The sequence below is a fragment of the Hemitrygon akajei genome, chromosome 7, assembly GCF_048418815.1.
Source record: "Hemitrygon akajei chromosome 7, sHemAka1.3, whole genome shotgun sequence".
Taxonomy (NCBI): domain Eukaryota; kingdom Metazoa; phylum Chordata; class Chondrichthyes; order Myliobatiformes; family Dasyatidae; genus Hemitrygon; species Hemitrygon akajei.
Genome location: NC_133130.1, coordinates 158,763,634 through 158,782,237, shown reverse-complemented (window position 1 = coordinate 158,782,237; position 18,604 = coordinate 158,763,634). Strand labels below are relative to the sequence as shown.

The 18,604-nt window shown below is 44.1% G+C and overlaps 1 protein-coding gene across 1 annotated transcript in view; it reads right to left on the bottom strand.

The window, feature by feature from the left end:
* The window catches only part of LOC140730095 (solute carrier family 2, facilitated glucose transporter member 6-like), a 32,546-nt gene extending 15,491 nt beyond the window's left edge, over positions 1–17,055 (bottom strand). Inside the window, exons 1-8 of the mRNA XM_073050230.1 lie at positions 16,974–17,055; positions 8,933–9,095; positions 6,920–7,126; positions 3,835–3,934; positions 2,636–2,847; positions 1,777–1,929; positions 936–1,044; positions 14–199 (exon numbers count right to left, since the gene is read on the bottom strand). Of these exons, the coding sequence (XP_072906331.1) occupies positions 14–199; positions 936–1,044; positions 1,777–1,929; positions 2,636–2,847; positions 3,835–3,934; positions 6,920–7,126; positions 8,933–9,076 (1,111 nt within the window). The 5' untranslated portion in view covers positions 9,077–9,095; positions 16,974–17,055. The remainder of the gene's footprint in view (positions 1–13; positions 200–935; positions 1,045–1,776; positions 1,930–2,635; positions 2,848–3,834; positions 3,935–6,919; positions 7,127–8,932; positions 9,096–16,973) is intronic.
* Between the last annotated feature and the right edge of the window lie 1,549 nt (positions 17,056–18,604).

Genomic DNA, 18,604 nt, shown 5'->3' with positions numbered 1-18,604 from the left:
CAATCTGACTTACCAAATATGTAAACCATGATGCTGATGAGAGGTATGAGGGCTAACCATTTTTCTGTGTTGGTCTGAAAGAGATGCTCGACAGTTAAGTGACCACTCTCCACAGTGCTAATGTTGGTTACATTACTTCTTATCTCATTTACTTTGACGTAGACTCCAAAAGTCAGTGTTGATATAAACATAATTATACCTGGTGTGAGAAGGAGAAGGGAAAAAATGAGAGTCCTTGCAGTTTACAGTGATTCAAGACCTGTTTAACAATAGCCCCCACATTGAAAAGTACAGCAATTTAATAAAATGTTTAATTGGTATAGAAAGCCATTCAGCACAACGCAAGCTCAAATCCCACTCTGAGAAGTTGAAATTACATTGAACTTTCAGGTAAAGAAAAGCAAAGCTAATGAATTATCATAAAGACACACAAGATTCACTTGTGTATCTCCATCATGTGGTTCATAGCCATTTGTGTGTCCAGTCCCACACCAGCACTGTTGATTCAGCTGACCTCTGGCGTGATCTAGAGCTATTGAATTAGTGTCATACTATCAATAACCCAACAATAAATGCCATCCTTGACAGGAAAACTTGGTTTCCCAGAGTCTCTCAATTACCTCACCCCAGTTCTGAAGCCACCAGCTCTATTGTTCTCTGGCAACTTTGATCCAAGACCCATTCGTATTCTATAGGACCATGAGGGTCACACCTAAGCCAGTCTTCACAGACATTCCTATTAATGGATTATGAACAAGTTTGCTTCTTTTCATTAGAAGAAAGAAGTCTTTTCTGAATCCTAGCTAACTCAACACAGACCAATGATGGAGTTGGATCTCCTTCTCTGTTATCATTGCCACTGCATCTGTTCATGTACCATAGAAGAAGCCAAAACAATTTCACTTTGAAACTTTAAAGTTCTTTTCCTATTGTACCTGACGCAAAGAGAAGTTTCCGTCTTCCAGCTTTGTCCATTATCCAGGCTGCAATCAACACGGACACCAAGTAAATGGCACCCACCAGTATTGCATCATAGGAACCTTTCTAACAGAAATATCTCCGTCAGTGTACAGAACAGGAAGTGGGGAGAGAGGGAAAGAGGAGGGAGGTAGAATAAATACAAAAGGTGTCTTTCCTTTAGCAGAGGGTAAAGATTTAAAGTAAATGGTTGAAGTCATGGAGAAGGGATGAAAGAATGATTATCACCTGGGATGAGGGGTCTGGAGTTCTGCCTAAGAGGCAGAAATTCTCATAACATTTAGGTAGTACTTGGATGTGTGCTTAAAGTGCACTAACTGCTGCAAGATGAGATTTCTATAATTCTCTTTACGTACATTTTAGGTTTTCCTCGTACTCCTTCCATCTGGCAGCATTCTGGGCAAAGACGTGACTTTTGTGTTCTTTGTTTCATTTCTCAACTATGATATTAGACTGCTTTTCTTCCCCACAAGTGGAAACATTCCATGCCTACATCATCACACCTCCATTAGGTCCTGTCTCTCTGTGCATTTTCAAGCGTAAAGAGCCTCAGGAAATCAGCTTTTCCTGATATTTGCAACTTTCGGTCCAATTCCTCATTTTTGCTGTTACTTTGACAACTTTTGTCTGCATCCTATCTCAAGCTTTCCCTTCTCTTCTTTCTGCAAACAATGGCACAGAAGACTTGCATCTGGAGGGCAGCAGTTAGGGACAGTGGGAGATGAACAGGTCCTGGGAACAGAGCAAGCTATGTGTTTCATTTGTTTGGATAGTGTTGGTGACAGAGTTGCTACTTACCAGAATTACAGCTGTACTATCAAAGATGAGCTGCATATTGATCAGTATGGGAGTGATTCCACTGAGCTGCTGAAACACCCTCATTACGACGGTAATCAGCATGGGTTTGTAGACAAAGGCCTGGCGGAGATCGGTACATGACACTTTTTTCACCTGTCGGAGTCAAAGAGCCACAATCTCAGATTGGAAGGAAAGGGAAAGAGACACAGTTTGCCTTTGTACAGCACTGAAGTACTTTCACAGTAATGAGATAATCCAATGGAATAATGTTTTTCTAGGGATAACGACACTGGGTCGCAGGAGAATTCATTTACAGCTTCTTAACATGTGACATTCCGTCAGTCCTGCTCACTGATGCCAGCATTGATTGTGAATCTTTGATGTGGGACCTTACTTTCTGTCTCTTGACGTGAATCGCTCTCACCATTGAGCCAGTGATGATACAATTTCTTTGAGATATTAAAAAAAATTTGGGTGAAAAATATACTGATACCTTCACAGTTCTCTGAACAAAATAAAATCTTATTGTAGAATCAATGCCTATCAACCGAGGAGGTCTCACTCCATCCACATTATCCAAGCTTCCTTGTGATTTGTCAGTGGTCCCTGCTGTGGGAATAAACTCTCCTCATTGACAATTGTGCTCACAGATCAGCCAGGAATTCACTGAGTGCTGGAGACTAATTGCCTAAACCATGTTTCTACATTCCACTGTGAGCTTGGAATTCTTTGTGATGGCAGTGAGTGGGAAGGGATCTGGAATGTCTACACTTTATTGAGTGAATGTTGGGATAAAGCGACTGGTGATTGCCATGGTGTCTCTGCTTCTGCTGGCAAGGCAGAAAGACTTTCCACTTACGTTCCCGGCCAGAACCTCCTGAATCTCCCTGTACTCCAGCAAGTAATTAAAATCCGAGCCCCGGAGCCACATGAGTGCTTGAACAGCTTCATGGTCGCGGTCTTTGGAGACTAAATAGCGAGGGGATTCCGGCATGAAGCACAAAATAATGACCAATACTACTGGTATAATTGTCCCAACCACCGCCAGCCAACGCCAGGATAGGACCAGGTCTGGAAAAGAAACGAAGGACTCCTGTTAGTGTTCTTCTTCCCAAAGAAATTGCACATAAAGAACACTTCCATTCCATTATAATTTCAATTCTTTCCCATCTATTCCCAATGGGGCCAAGCCTTTCCCACCCTCTTCCAGTGCACATAATCCCAGTGGGAGACAGGAACAGGAATTGGCTGATTATACCTCGTGCTGTTTTTGCCATTCATTAATATCTGTGGCATTACTTAATATTTCCCCCCATCATTTCATATAAGAATCAATCCATCTTGGAGATATCATCAATGTTCACAGGAGAGCAAAGATTCCCAAGTTTTGTTTTCTGTTCCACTTCAGAGATTTCTTTCCTTCTGCCCCTTTTTCAACCCATTCTCCAATCATAGACATTGATCTACTGATAAGTATCTTGGCATCTCTGTCTAAATTCTCCATGCCTAGTGATGGACACGTCAAAATTGAAAATCATTAGCACCTTGCGCATAAAGAGTCTTTCCTAACCAGTTAATTTCCTGTCCTGAATCATAATTTGCCCTGAATCTCATGAACAAAAACTTTAGTTAAAACTATCAATGAGTGAATTTTACAAATGCCCTCTGGAAGTCCCCAGGGATTACTTCCTAAAGATTCTTTTCCTCCCCACTTCAGTCATGTCTTTGGACAATTCAGTCAGTTTTATCAGCAGGAGATATCCCTTCCCTCCCATATTTTAGAATCCCAATGGATTAAGCCTTTCCCATTGATGCACCATCAATAACTCACTCTGAGACGTAGAAGCGACGTATCAGCTTTTATTGACTGGAAGAAGGAACAAGCAGGGAGTGACCACCATACTACATCCTGGAGACTGAGAGGCCGGGCTCAGACCTCCATCACCTTTATAAAGGGGTCTGTGGGATGAGCCACAGAAGCAGTCATCAGGGGGCGTGACCAGACAGGTATATGTAGTTCACCACACCCATTCACTCCCAATGTACGGAATTCCTCACCCAATGCATAGAGCAGAAGTGATCCACAGGCAATCATAAACTGTGGGGTAGAGCCCAGTCTTCCTCTCAGCTTGGCCACTGATATCTCAGAAATGTAGACCTGCAGGAGAGGAAGGGTACGTTTAATAACCTGCTGACCAGAAGACTTGGTGGGAGATGTGTGGAACAGACGGTTCCATGGGGGACACACTGAAACTCAAGAGAAGTAGCTGCACATTAGGGTTAACCCCTGTGCTAGCAGCCTCACGAAAAGGAGAGCTGAATGTGTGAGTCTCTCCCTGCCAGTACACAGCCTCTCCAACAGCAAGCCTCATGTAGTGCCTCCTCGTTGGTGACACACTGAAACTCAACTCCTTTCAGACTCAGGCTGGACGGAGAGGAGGTCTGTCCGCTGCACACATAGCACACAGGCCCTCCGATGTGTGGACACGCCCTGGTGCTCGTGAACCAGATCCCCAGCTATGGGTAAATAGCTCCACTGCCTTGTGGGCAGCCTTGGGAGACACAAAGGCTACGGGAGTAAACCCAGACAGCAAATCTGGAGTGGAGCCCCTAAGGCAGCTGAATGTTATCGAACATTCTTCTGGCAGCTCCCGCAGCCAGGCTGCTGCCAAGCATAATGATTCATAAGCTTTCTTTTGGAATACACTGGTGAGGCCGTGGGGAGGATATTTTGACAACCTGGCATCTCAGGATCTGCATACCTTCCGTCCAGGCTTGGGTCCTGGAGAACTCACTCCAGTGATCTATCGATTGTCCTTCAAGACAAACGAATGCCATTGTCAGCGGACTGAGCACAAAATCTACACTGACACATCTGTACTGTCTAGGGCAGGCATGGGCAAACTACGGCCCGCGGGCCATATGCGGCCCGTTAAGCTTTTTAATCCGGCCCGCAGAACTTGATGAAATTATATTAATAAACCTTGTTAACGTTTTTTCCCCGCAATTCTGGCATGACATGTACACAAACGTGAAAGCCTTTAAATCCAAGCTGGCTTTTTTCTCCAGGTAAATTTTGAATAAGTTATTCACTCATTTTCCCACGCTAGCCATGCTGGAAGAGGCCGGCGCAAATGTGAAAAAATACAGCGAGTCACTGGATGCGCTGCACAGAGAATTCTGCCATCGCTATTCTGATTTTGAAAAAATTGACAAGTCACTTCAGTTGGTGGCCTGTCCCCTGTCACAAGATCCTGAAACAGCACCAGAGGAGCTACAGCTGGAACTGATCGACCTTCAGTCTGACCCAGTCTTAAAAGAGAAGTTCAACTCTCTTAAACTGAATGACTTTTATGCTTCACTTGGTAAAGAGGTGTTTCCAAACCTCCGGAGGACGGCACAGAAGATGCTGGCGTTGTTCGGCTCGACCTATTTGTGTGAACAGGCGTTCAGCGTCATGAACATCAACAAAGCCAGCCACAGATCCAAGTTAACTGACCAACACCTCAGATCCATCCTGAGAATCGCCACAACAAAACTAAATCCAGACTTTGATGCGCTGGCTAAAAAGGGAGACCAACAACACTGTTCCCACTGAAATTAAAAATAAGTTTCTTCGTTGTGTTATGTAAAAAATGCATTTGAAAATATTTTTTTCAATAAGCCTTACATGTTACATGTCATTTCTGTTAAGTGATGGACATGAGTAGTGCGCAGGTGCACGTACGTTCTCAAAATAAAAAATGCGCTCCAGATCAAATAACGCGCTCCGCATACTGGCGCGCTGTCACTGTTCTGTCCTTGTGCTGGTCGTTGTTGAGTTTTGGCACAGGGGATAATTGAATAAGAAGGAGCAGGACAAGAAGACCTGCATCTCCTACCGTTTTTGAAATAAAGACAGTCAGGAGGAGAGTGATGATGATAATATCTTGAAGGATAACAGAATTTTCAGTGCTTTAAAATAATAACTGTTACTATTAAAAAAAAGCTGTATTTTATTCATTTAATTTTCAGTGTTTTAAAAGTCATTTCAAGAAATAGCTAAATACCATGGGACTTCAAAGACAGATATTTTGTTGTAATGCATTTGTTCATTTTCAATTGAAATTAAAGTACATGTTTTCTACATATCCCATGATATTTTATTTTCTCTTATGAGCTGTATTACCAAAACACTCTGTCCATCTGTTCCTGGTCCAGCCCCCCTGTCAAATTTTAGAACCCTTTGTGGCCCACAAGTCAAAAAGTTTGCCCACCCCTGGTCTAGGGAATACAAAACCACTGGAGGGATAGTCTTTGCACAAGGCCGCTCTGTCAGAGAGACAGTACTGAAGGGGTGTCACACTGTCAGAGGGACAGTACTGAGGGAGTGGCACACCGTCAGAGGGACAGTACTGAGGGAGTGTCACACTGTCAGAGGGACAGTACTGAGGGAGTGTCACACCGTCAGAGGGACAGTACTGAGGGAGTGTCACGCCATCAGAGGGACAGTACTGAGGGAGTGTCACACTATTGGAGGGACAGTACTGAGGGAGTGTCACGCCGTCAGAGGGACAGTACTGAGGGAGTGTCAGACCGTCAGAGGGACAGTACTGAGGGAGGGTCACACTGTCAGAGGGACAGTACTGAGGGAATGTCACACCGTCAGAGGGACAGTACTGAGAGAGTTCAATTCCCGCTGCGGTCTGCCAGGAGTTGGTACATTCTCCCTGTGACTATGTGGGTTCATACTGAGTGCTCTGGCTTTCTCCATATTCCATAGATATATGGGCTGGTGGCATTTTATGTTGGCACCAGAAACTGGCTCAATCCTCACTGATTAGGTTACACAAATGATGCCTTTCCCATTGAATGTTTTGATGTACATGTGTCAAATAAAGATAATCTCTATCTCATCTCTTTCTCACTCTCAGATTTTTCTGTCTCTTTAGCTGTGCAAGATCAAAATACAAAGACGAGGAAGTTTGCAGATGCTGCAACTCCAGAGCAACACACACAAAGTGCTGGAAGAGCTCAGCATGTCAGGCAATACCTGGAGAAGATCTGCCGATGCTGCCTGGCCTGCTGAGCTCCTCCATCAAAATACAGAGGTGGAATCTGTGTTTTCAGGGACTTGGCAGAAAGTTATCCTTTGCTAACTTACCGAGATTGAGCTAGCTGCCATTCCCCCCGCGAATCCAGTCAGTGCACGGCCAACATCAAGCATCCAAATGGCCTGAGCACTGCCCATTAAGACAAATCCCAAGGCCGATGGCACAGTGGACACCATAATGGTCAGTTTGCGACCCAGTAAGTCATTGAAGAACATGGCACTGAGGCCCCCCAGTGCGATCCCCACGGTGATGACAGACTGTGAAAAGAAATGTTTGGCACCAGGGTCACAGTGTGAACATCGGAAAAGAAGATTTTATTCAAAAGACAGATTGTTGAGATAACTCTTTCGACGGCTCAGGAAATGTTATTCTAACAGATAGCAAAACTTTTACATTTGTTTCTGTTCAGCATGCCAATCGGCACCAGCATTTTAGAACGAGATCTTACTCCACTATCAAGGTGAGACTCACACTGGCATGTCCTCTCTACCATCCTGTCAGAAGCCGCCAAGGCAGAGATAAAGTGCAGCTCTCTATTGTCGCATCACTACATGGCACGGTAGCGTTATGATTAGCACCACACTATGATGTTACAGGAAAGATAGTGGCATGGTTAGAGGAGTGGCTGACAGGCAGCAAATGGCAATAAAATGGGGTTGTTCCTGGTTGGCTGCCTGTGACTAGTGGTGTTTCTCAGGGTTCAGTGTTGGGCCCGCTACTTTGAATAATGGAACTGATGGCTTAGTGACAAAGTTTGTGGCGGATACGAAGATAGGTGGAGGGGTAGGTAGTGCTGAGGAAGCAATACGTTTGCAGCAGGATTTAGACAAATTGGAAGAATGGGCTAAAAAGTGGCAGATGGAATACAGTGTTGGGAAATGTATGATAATGCATTTTGGTAAAAGGAACAATAGTGTGAACTATTATTGTCGGCATTTATTTCAAGGGGAATGGAATATAAAGCAAGGAGATAATGCTGAGCTTTTATAAGACACTAGTCAGGCCGCACTTGGAGTATTGTCAACAGTTATGGGCCCCATATCGCAGAACGGATGTATTGTCATTGAAGAGAGTCGAGAGGAGGTTCTCGAGGATGATTCTGGGAATCAAGGGATTAACATATGATGAGTATTTGGCAGCTTTGGGCCTGTACTCACTGCAATTTAGAAGAATGCAGAGGGGGTAGAATCTCATTGAACCCTACTGAATGTTGAAAGGACTAGATAAGGTGGATGTGGAGAAGATGTTTCCTATGGTGGGGGCGTACCGAATTAGCTAGCACAGCCTCAAAATTGAGGGACGACCTTTTAGTACAGAAGTAGGGAGGAATATTTTTAGCCAGAGAGTGGTGAATCTGTGGAATGCTCTGTCACAGGCTGAGGTGGAGGCCAAGTCCATGGGTATATTTAAGGTGGAAGTTGATTGTTTCCTGATAGGTCAGGGCATCAAAGATATGGTGAGAAGGCAGGTGTATGGGGTTGAATGGGATCCAGGATCAGCCATGATGGAATTGTGCAGCAGACTTGATGGGCTGAATGGCCTAATTCTCCTCCTATTTCTTATGGTTTACAGCCCAGGTGATCTGGGTTCCATTCCTGACACTGTGAGGAGTTGTATGTTCTCCCACTGACTGCATGGGTTTCCTCCTAATGCTCTGGTTTCTTCCCACACTTGAAAGACGTAGCAGTTGGTAGGTTCATTAGTTATTGTAAATTGTCCCATGATTAGGCTAGGATTAGATTGGGGGAATTGCTGGCCAGCGTTACTCGAAACGCTGGAAGGGCCTATTCTGCACTGTATCGCAATCAATAAATAAATAAATTAATCAATCATTCAATCTATCAATCAATCAATAAATCAAACAATCATGAATTACACAGACTAGATACAGAGTAAAACTTCTCCTTCAATGTCTCATTAATCATTGGCATGGCAAAGATAACACAGGCTAGATGCAAATTAGAGCTTCACCTATCCTGTCCCATCAAACATTCCTGAGCAGATACTGCACAGGTTAGCTGCAGAGTAAAGTCCCCTTTGTGATAATCGTCATGAGCTCCTACCTCAAACAGCGATGCTGATTGGGTATTCATTAGAAGGTTCGGGATTGGAGAACGTTCCAGTTCTGGGACCACAGGGGAAGTGTAGGCTGCTGCATAACCAAGGCTTACATTTCCCAAGACTGCTGTGAACACAGCCAGAAACATCCACCTGTTGTTGACTTTCCTGCAAGGAAAAAGTAAATAGGTCTCTCAGTCTGCAGTAAAGCATTGGATCTTCAACCTTCCTATTCCAATCTATCTCCAGGATTTATACCATCATGTTACCCACCTGTCCTGGGGTTTCCTGAAGTGCATGCAAGTCAATTGCATGAGCCACTCATTGTAACAGGTCATTTTATCTGTCAACACTCTCCAGTAAAAGTGCTTCTCCTGTGCCTCATACTGAATTGTAAATGACTATTTTATATTCTTTGCCCTGGTTTTATACACCCACACTTCCTGTACGTTCCCCTCAGTAATCGTTATCTCATTTTGGATGCTGTTGAGGGGGTGACCTGACAGAGGACGGCCATGGCAATCGGGTCTCTGGCACTGAGCCTGGTTCTGTGGTGCAGAAGGGAGAGAAGAAGATGAGGAATGTGGTAATCATAAGAGATTCCACAGTGAGGGGAACAGACAGGATGTTCTGTCAGCCTGATAGAGATACCCACATGGTGTGTTGCTTCCTAGATACCAGGGTACGGAATGTCTCGGATCAGGTGCAGAGTATTATGAAGGGAGAGGGTGAACAGCCAGAGGTCTAGGTGCACGTTGGTACCAATGACATAGGTAGAAAAAGGGAGGAGGTCCTGAAGAGAGAATTCAGGGAGTTGGGTAGGAAGTGATAGGGCTGAGGAAGGGGAAAACAGAAATAAATCAAAGATAGTGTGCAATGGAGATGATAGAAAGGACAGGGAGGAGATGAGGCATAATCACAGCCAGTGGGATAAGTTACAGGGCAACAGAGGTGTGGTGCAGTTCAAACAGAAAGCAACAAATACTGGACTGAAAGTGTTATATTTGAATGCACGCAGCAGTGTTGTGGCCATCTCTGAAACTTGGCGAAAAGATGGCTGCCATTGGGAGTTGAATGTCCAAGGATATATGGTTTATCGGAAAGATAGGTCAGTAGGCAGAGGGAGTGCTGTGGCCCTGTATAGAAGAAATAATATTAAATCATTAGAAAGGGATGACATAGGATTGGAAGGGTTGAGTTAAGAAATGGCAAGGGTAAAAGGACCCTAATGGCAGTTGTATACAGGCCTCCAAACAGCAGCCGGGATGTGAATTACAAATTACAGAAGGAGTTAGAAAAGGCTTGTCAGAAGGGCAAGGTCGTGATAATCATTGGGGATTTTAACATGAAAGTGGATTGGGAAAACCAGGCCAGTACTGGACCTCAAGAGAGAATTTGTAGAATGTCTAAGGGATGGCTTTTTAGAACAGCTTGTTGTTGAGCCCACTGGGAAATCGGCTGTGCTGGATTGGGTGTTGTGCAACGTGTGTCACAACAACTCTGTAATAACAGAGTTTAAGATTAAGGAACCCTTAGAGAACAGTGATCACAATATGAACGAGTTCACTTTGAAACCTGAGAAGGAGAAACTAAATTCCAATGTGTCGGTATTTCAGTGGAATAAAGGAATTTATAATGGCATGAGAGGGGAATTGGCCAAGGTTGACTGGAAAGAGACACTAACAGGGAGGACAGCAGAGCAGCAATGGCTGGAGTTTCTGTGAAAAATGAGGGAAGTGCAAAATAGATATATTCCAAATAAGAAGAAATTTTTGAATGGAAGAAGGACACTACCGTGGCTGACATGTGAAGTCAGAGCCAAAGTAAAAGCAAAAGAGAGGGCATACATGGAAGCCAAAGCTAGTGGGAAGATAGAGGATGGGAAGCTTTTAAAAATTTGCAGAAGAAAATAAGAAGGTCATTAAGAAAGAAAAGATGAATTATAAAAGGAAGCTAGCTGGCAAGTAATATCAAAGAAAATACTAAAAGCTTTTTGAAGTATATAAAGGGGAAGGGAGAGTTGAGGATAGATATAGGACCAATAGAAAGTGATGTGGGAGATGTTGTAATGAGAGGCGTAAAAATGGCAGAGGAACTGAATGCATATTTTGCATCAGTCTTCACAGTGGAAGACATCTGCAGTGTACCAGATATTCAAGATTGTCAGGGAAGTGAAGTATGGGCAGTGAAAATTACGACTGAGAAGGTGCTCAGGAGGCTTAATGATCTGAGGGTGGATAAATCTCCTGGACCTGATGGAATGCACCCTTGGGTTCTGAAGGAATTACAGAGGCATTAACGATGATCTTTCAAGAATCGATAGGCATTGTAGAGGATGACTGGAAAATTGCAAATATTACTCCCCTATTTAAAAAGGGTGGGAGGTAGCAGGAAGGAAATTATAGACCTGTTAGCCTGACTTCAGTGGTTGGGAAGTTGTTGGAATCGATTGTTAGGGACGAGATTACGGCGTACCTGGACACACATGTTAAGACAGGCCAAAGCCAGCATGGTTTCCTGAAAGGGAAATCCTGCCTGACTAACCTACTGCAATTTTTTGAGGAAATTACAAGCAAGGTAGACAAAGGAGATGTAATAGATATGGTGAACTTGGATTTTCAGAAGGCCTTTGACAAGGTGCCGCACATGAGGCTGCTTAGCAAGATAGGATCCCATGATATTACAAGGGAGTTACTAGCATGGGTGGAGCATTGACTGATCGGCAGAAAACAGAGAGTAGTATTAAAGGGATCCTATTCTGGTTGGCTGTCATTTACCAGTGGAGTTCCACAGGGGTCAGTGTTGGGACTGCTGCTTTTTACAATGTATGTCAATGATTTGGACTATGGGATTAATGGATTTGTGGCTAAGTTTGCTGATGATACAAAGATATCATCAGGGTTAGGGTTTTCAAGTGCCAGGCTTTAGATATTTCAGAAAGGACAGGGAGGGAGGCAAAAGAGGTGGGGGCGTGGCACTGTTGATCAGAGATAGTGCCACAGCTGCAGAAAAGGAGGAAGACATGGGGGGATTGTCTACGGAGTCTCTGTGGGTGGAAGTTAGGAACAGGTAGGAGTCAATAACTCTGGTAAGGCCGAATTTGGAGCATTGTGTACAGTTCTGGTCACCCAATGTCAACAAAATAGAGAGAGTACAGAGAACATTTACTAGAATGTTACCTGGGTTTCAGCACCTAAGTTACAGGGAAAGATTGAACAAGTTAGGTCTTTATTCTTTGGAGTGTAGAAGGTTGAGGGGGGACTTGATAGAGGTATTTAAAATTATGAGGGGGTAGATAGAGTTGACGTGGATAGGCTTTTTCAATTAAGAGTAGGGGAGATTCAAACAAGAGGACATGAGTTGAGAGTTAGGGGGCAAAAGTTTAAAGGTAACACGAGGGGGAATTTCTTTACTCAGAGAGTGGTAGCTGTGTGGAATGAGCTTCCAGTAGAAGTGGTAGAGGCAGGTTCGGTATTGTCATTTAAAATAAAATTGGATAGGTATATGGACAGGAAAGGAATGGAGGGTTATGGGCTGAGTGCAGGTCAGTGGGACTAAGTGAGAGTAAGCGTTCGGCACGGACTAGAAGGGCCGAGATGGCCTGTTTCCGTGCTGTAATTGTTATATGGTTATACGGGGTGTTTATTATAGACTTCCCAATGGTAACAGGGACATCAAAGAGCAGATAGGGAGACAGATTCTGGAAAGGTGTAATAATAACAGGATTGTTGTGGTGGGAGATTTTAATTTTCCAAATATTGATTGGCATCTCTCTAGACTGAGGGGTTTAGATGGGGTAGAGTTTGTTAGGTGTGTTCAGGAAGGTTTTCTGACAATATGTAGATAAGCCTACAAGAGGAGAGGCTGTACTTGATCTGGTATTGGGAAATGAACCTGGTCAGGTGTCAGATCTCTCAGGGGGAGAGCATTTCGGAGATAGTGATCACAATTCTATCTCCTTTACCACAGCAATGGAGAGGGATAGGAGCAGACAACTTAGGAAAGTGTTTAATTGGAGTAAGGGGAAATATGAAGCTATCAGGCAAGAACTTGGAAGAATAAATTGGGAACAGATGTTCTCAGGGAAACGTACAGAAGAAATGAGGCAAATGTTCAGGGGATATTTGCATAGTATTAGCATAGGTACAGTATGTTCCAATGAGACAGGGAAAGGATGGTAGGGTACTGGAACTGTGGCTGTTGTAAAACTAGTCAAGAAGAAAAGAAGAGCTTACAAAAGGTTCAAAAAACTAGGTAGTGATAGAAATCTAGAAGATTATAAGGCGAGCACAAAGAAGCTTAAGAAAGAAATTAGGAGAGCCAGAAGGGACCATGAGAAGGCCTTGGTGGACAGGATTAAGGATAACCCCAAGGCATTCTACATGTTTGTGAAGAGCAAGACGATAAAACGTGAGAGAATAGGACCAATCAAATGTGACAGTGGAAAAATGTGTATAGAACTGGAGGAGATAGCAGAGGTAGTTAATGAATACTTTGCTTTTTTTTCCAAATCTTTTTATTATTATTATTATTATTATTCAAAAATAGCACAAGTACATCGAAGTAACAACACTTACAATGCCTCATAAAGAAGAAAAAAAATGAAAACTTTGCTTCAGTATTCACTATGGAAAAGGATCTTGGTGATTGTAGGGATGACTTACAGCGGACTGAAAAGCTTGAACATGTAGATATTAAAGAAGAGGATATGCTGGAGCTTTTGGAAAGCATCAAGTTGGATAAGTCACCAGGACCAGATGACATGTATCCAAGGCTACAGTGGGAGGTGAGGGAGGAGATTGCTGAGCCTCTGGCAATGACCTTTGCATCATCAATGGAGACAGGAGAGGTTCTGGAGGATTGGCGGGTTGCGGATGTTGTACCCCTATTCAAGAAAGAAAGCAGAGATAGCCCAGGAAATTATAGAGCAATGATTCTTACTTCAGTGGTTGGTAAGTTGATGGAGAAGATCCTGAGAGGCAGGATTTATAAACATTTGGAGAAGCATAATATGATTAGGAATAGTCAGCATGGCATTGTCAAGGGCAGGTCGTGCCTTACGAGCCTGATTGAATTTTTTGAGGATGTGACTAAACACATTGATGAAGATAGAGCAGTAGATGTAGTGTATATGGATTTCAACAAGGCATTTGATAAGGTACCCCATGCAAGGCTAATTGAGAAAGTAAGGAGGCATGGGATCCAAGGCAACATTGCTTTGTGGATCCAGAACTGGCTTGGTCACAGAAGGCAAAGACTGGTTGTAGACAGGTCATATTCTGCATGGAGGGCAGTGACCAATGATGTGCTTCAGGGATCTGTTCTGGGACCCCTACTCTTTGTGACTTTTATAAATGACCTGGATGGGGAAGTGGAGGGATGGATTAGTAAATTTGCTGATGACACAGAGTTTGGGGATGTTGTGGATAGTGTGGAGGGCTGTCAGAGCTTACAGCGGGACATTGATAGGATGCAAAACTGGGCTGAGAAGTGGCAGATGGAGTTCAACCCAGACAAGTGTGAGGTGGATCATTTTGGTAGGTCAAATATGATGGCAGAATATAGAATTAATGGTAAGACTCTTGGCAGTGTGGAGGATCAGAGGGATCTTGGGGTCTGAGTTCATATGACGCTCAAAGCAGCTGCGCAGGTTGACTCTGTGGTTAAGAAGGCATACGGTGTATTGGCCTTCATCAATCATGGGATTGAGTTGAAGAGCTGAGAGGTAATGTTGCAGCTATATAGGACCCTGCTCAGATCCCACTTGGAGTACTGTGCTCAGTTCTTATTGCCTCACTGCAGGAAGGATATGGAAACCATAGAAAGGGTACAGAGGAGATTTACAAGGATGGTCACACATTTTAATTCCACGTCCCATTCCCATTCTGATATGTCTATCCATGGCCTCCTCTACTGTCAAGATGAAGCCACACTCAGGTTGGAGGAACAACACCTTATATACTGGCTGGGTAGCCTCCAACCTGATGGCATGAACATTGACTTCTATAACTTCTGTTAATGCCCCTCCTCCCCTTCTTACCCCATCCCTGATATATTTAGATTTTTCCCCCCTCCTTTTTTTTCTCTCTTTCTGCCCATCACTCTGCCTGTTTTCCATCTCCCTCTAGTGCTCCCCTCCCCCTTTCTTTCTCCCTAGGCCTCCCGTCCCATGATCCTTTCCCTACTCCAGCTCCGTATCCCTTTTGCCAATCACCTTTCCGGCTCTCAGCTTCACCCCACTCCGGTCTTCTCCTATCATTTCGCATTTTCCCCTCCCCCTCCTACTTTCAAATCTCCTACTATCTTTCCTTTCAGTTAGTCCTGACAAAGGGTCTCGGCCCGAAACGTCGACAGTACTTCTCCTTATAGATGCTGCCTGGCCTGCTGTGTTCCACCAGCATTTTGTGTGTGTTGTTTACAAGGATGTTGCCTGGATTGGGCAGCATGCCTTAAGAGAATAGGTTGAGTGAACTTGGCCTTTTATCCTTGAGCGATGGAGGATGAGAGGTGACCTGATAGAGATGTACAAGATGATGAGAAGCATTGATCGTGTGGATAGTCAGAGGCTTTTTCCCAGGGCTGAAATGGCTAGCACGAGAGGGCACAGTTTTAAGATGCTTGGAAATAGGTACAGAGGAGATATCAGGGTTAAGTTTTTTTTATGCAGAGAGTGGTGAGTGCGTGGAATGGACCACTGGCGATGGTGGTGGAGGCGGATATGATAGAATCTTTTAAGAGACTCCTGGATAGGTACATGGGTAACCCTAGGTAATTTCTAAGGTAAGGACATGTTCTGCACAGCTTTGTGGGCCAAAGGGCCTGTATTGTGTTGTAGGTTTTCTATGTTTCTATGTTTTTTATTCAGGTCTCCCCTCATTGTTCTAAACTGCAGTGAATACAGGCCCAAATGCTCTTCATACAATAACCCTTTCATTCTGGGTCATTCTACAGTCATTCAGCCCAGTGAATCTATGACAACCATTAAAACATTTTCAATAGGTTTCAATAGGAACATTTAATGTCAGAGAAATGTATGCAATATACTTCCTGAAATTCTTTCTCTTTGCAAACATCCACAAAAACAGAGGAGTGCCCCAAAGAATGAATGACAGTTAAATGTTGGAACTCCAAAGCCCTCCCCAGCTCCCCCTCCCATGCATAAGCAACAGCAAAGCAACGATGCCCCCTCCCCCACCAGCAAAACAGCATCTGCACCCTCCACTGAGCACTCAAGCATGCAGCAATGCAGCAATAAAGACAGAGACTTGAACAACTTGTTCACCCGGTAATTCGACATACCACAGGCTCTCTCTCTCCCCAATAAGGGAAAAAGAGGTATCCCCCTTTCACAGCGAGAGGGGAGACATAACAAAACAACTCGCTGACTTATAGTGTTAAAATTCTGTTGCATTGCTTTTTCTGAGCTCTGTGTCCAAAGAACTCGGGTCTCTGGGCACACAGCCACTTTCAATTTTCCATGTCCTCCCAGGACACATTAGGCGTTGGCACCAGCCTCGAATCCACCTGCTTCCAGAGCCAAGAATATCTGGCACCCTGAAGGCACACTCAGCTTCCAGGCTGTGTCCTTAGCATATTGAAAAGCGACCGGTCGTGAGATCCTGAGAATGGGTCCCATTTCCACGAAGAACTGAAGTCAGCCCAGTGCAATACAGTACTTTGAAAGACAGCGATCAATTTTCATCCTGCTATCTTCTAGTAATGTTCTGGAGATGATCTGGGCTCTTCTTTTCCTCCACAGATGCTGCCCAATGGTGATTTGCAGCATTTTCTGGTCATATTTCAGATTTCCAACATCTGCGGCATTTTGCTCTAATGTCTCCTGCATTCGGGCAGGTACTGAATTTTGTCTGATGCTGCTTATGTGAAAGTAGACAAGGACATTTTACAACATCAAAATGCAAATTCTTACTCCTTTCCTACTAAATATCCAGTTTAAAAAATAAACACAACATTTACACAAAGCTTATTTTAACTTCAGCTTTGCTTAATTTCATCTGATTTAAAAAGCTTAATTCCAGCTCTTACCCTGTTCGTGGTTCCTGTTCTCTTTCAGCATCACGGAAGGTGTTATACTGTGGAGGAGAAGCTTTCGTGATCGATGCGTTCCTCATGATGGGATGGAGTGGAGTTCCTCTTGGTTCCTCACTGGACATTTATTCTGTCCTTTCCTCTGCAGGTTTCCTCTTTACCGAATTTCACCAGTTGTTGAAATGATGCATCTTGGATAGCTGCTACAGAATTCGTCTCCTGGATTTTTTTTTGTCATGATTTGACCAGGATTTCCATATTGACGTCAGCCCATGGGAGGAACTTAAACCAGCAAGTAGACCTTGGAGACAATCAGTAGGAGGAAAATGGGCTGTTGTGAAACAGGTCTCGGGTGGGACCTGAGCTCTGTGTCAGTTTTACAGGTCTGGGTTAAGCTGGTGATACTGGAAACATAGAAAGATAGAAAACCGACAGCACAATACAGGCCCTTCGGCGCACAAAGTTGTGCTGAACATGTCCCAACCTTAGAAAGGGTATTATTAGGAGACAGTGTGTTAGGGAGGACGGGCAAGCGACAGAGAAGGGACGCGCTAAGACCGATGGCTTGCGATGTGTCTACTTTAACAAATCACTAGGGTTACACATAGCCCTCTATTTTTCTAAGTTCCATGTACCTATCCAAAAGTCTCTTAAAAGACCCTATTGTACCTGCCTCCACCACCATTGCCGGCAGCCCATTCCACACACTCACCACTCTCTGCGTAAAAAACTTACCCCTGATATCTCCTCTGTACTTACTCCCCAGCACCTTAAACTTGTGCCCTCCTGTGGCAGCCATTTCAGCCCTGGGAAAAAGCCTCTGACTATCCACACGATCCATGCCTCTCATCATCTTGTACACCTCTATCAGGTCACCCCTCATCCTCCGTCGCTCAAAGGAGAAAAGGCTGAGTTCACTCAACCTGTTTTCACAAGGCATGCTCCCCAATCTAGGCAACATCCTTGTAAATCTCCTCTGCACCCTTTCTATGGCTTCCATATCCTTCCTGTAGTGAGACGACCAGAAATGAGCACAGTACTCCAAGTGGGGTCTGACCAGGGTCCTATATAGCTGCAACATTACCTCTCAGCTCTTCAACTCAATCCATGATTCTAGTAAATCTTTTCAGTACTCTCTCTATTTTGTTGACATCTTTCCTATAATTTGGTGACCAGAACTGTACACAATACTCCAAATTCGGCCTTACCGGAGTTATTGACTCCTACCTGTTCCTAACTTCCACCCACAGAGACTCCGTAGACAATCCCTCCATGTCTTCCTCCTTTCCTGCAGCTGTGGCACTATCTCTGATCAACAGTGCCACACCCCCACCTCTTTTGCCTCCCTCCCTGTCCTTTCTGAAATATCTAAAGCCTGGCACTTGAAAACCCTAACCCTGATGATATCTTTGTATCATCAGCAAACTTAGCCACAAATCTATTAATCCCATAGTCCAAATCATTGACATACCTCTGACAGCCCTCCACACTATCCACAACACCCCCAACCTTTGTGACGAAAGTTGGGTGACAGCTCACTGGTGGTTCATAGATCAAGAAATACCTGGCTTCCAGTCTGCAAGCTTCACGGCCATTTGCCCCGCTGTCTGATAAACTGAGACGTAGGC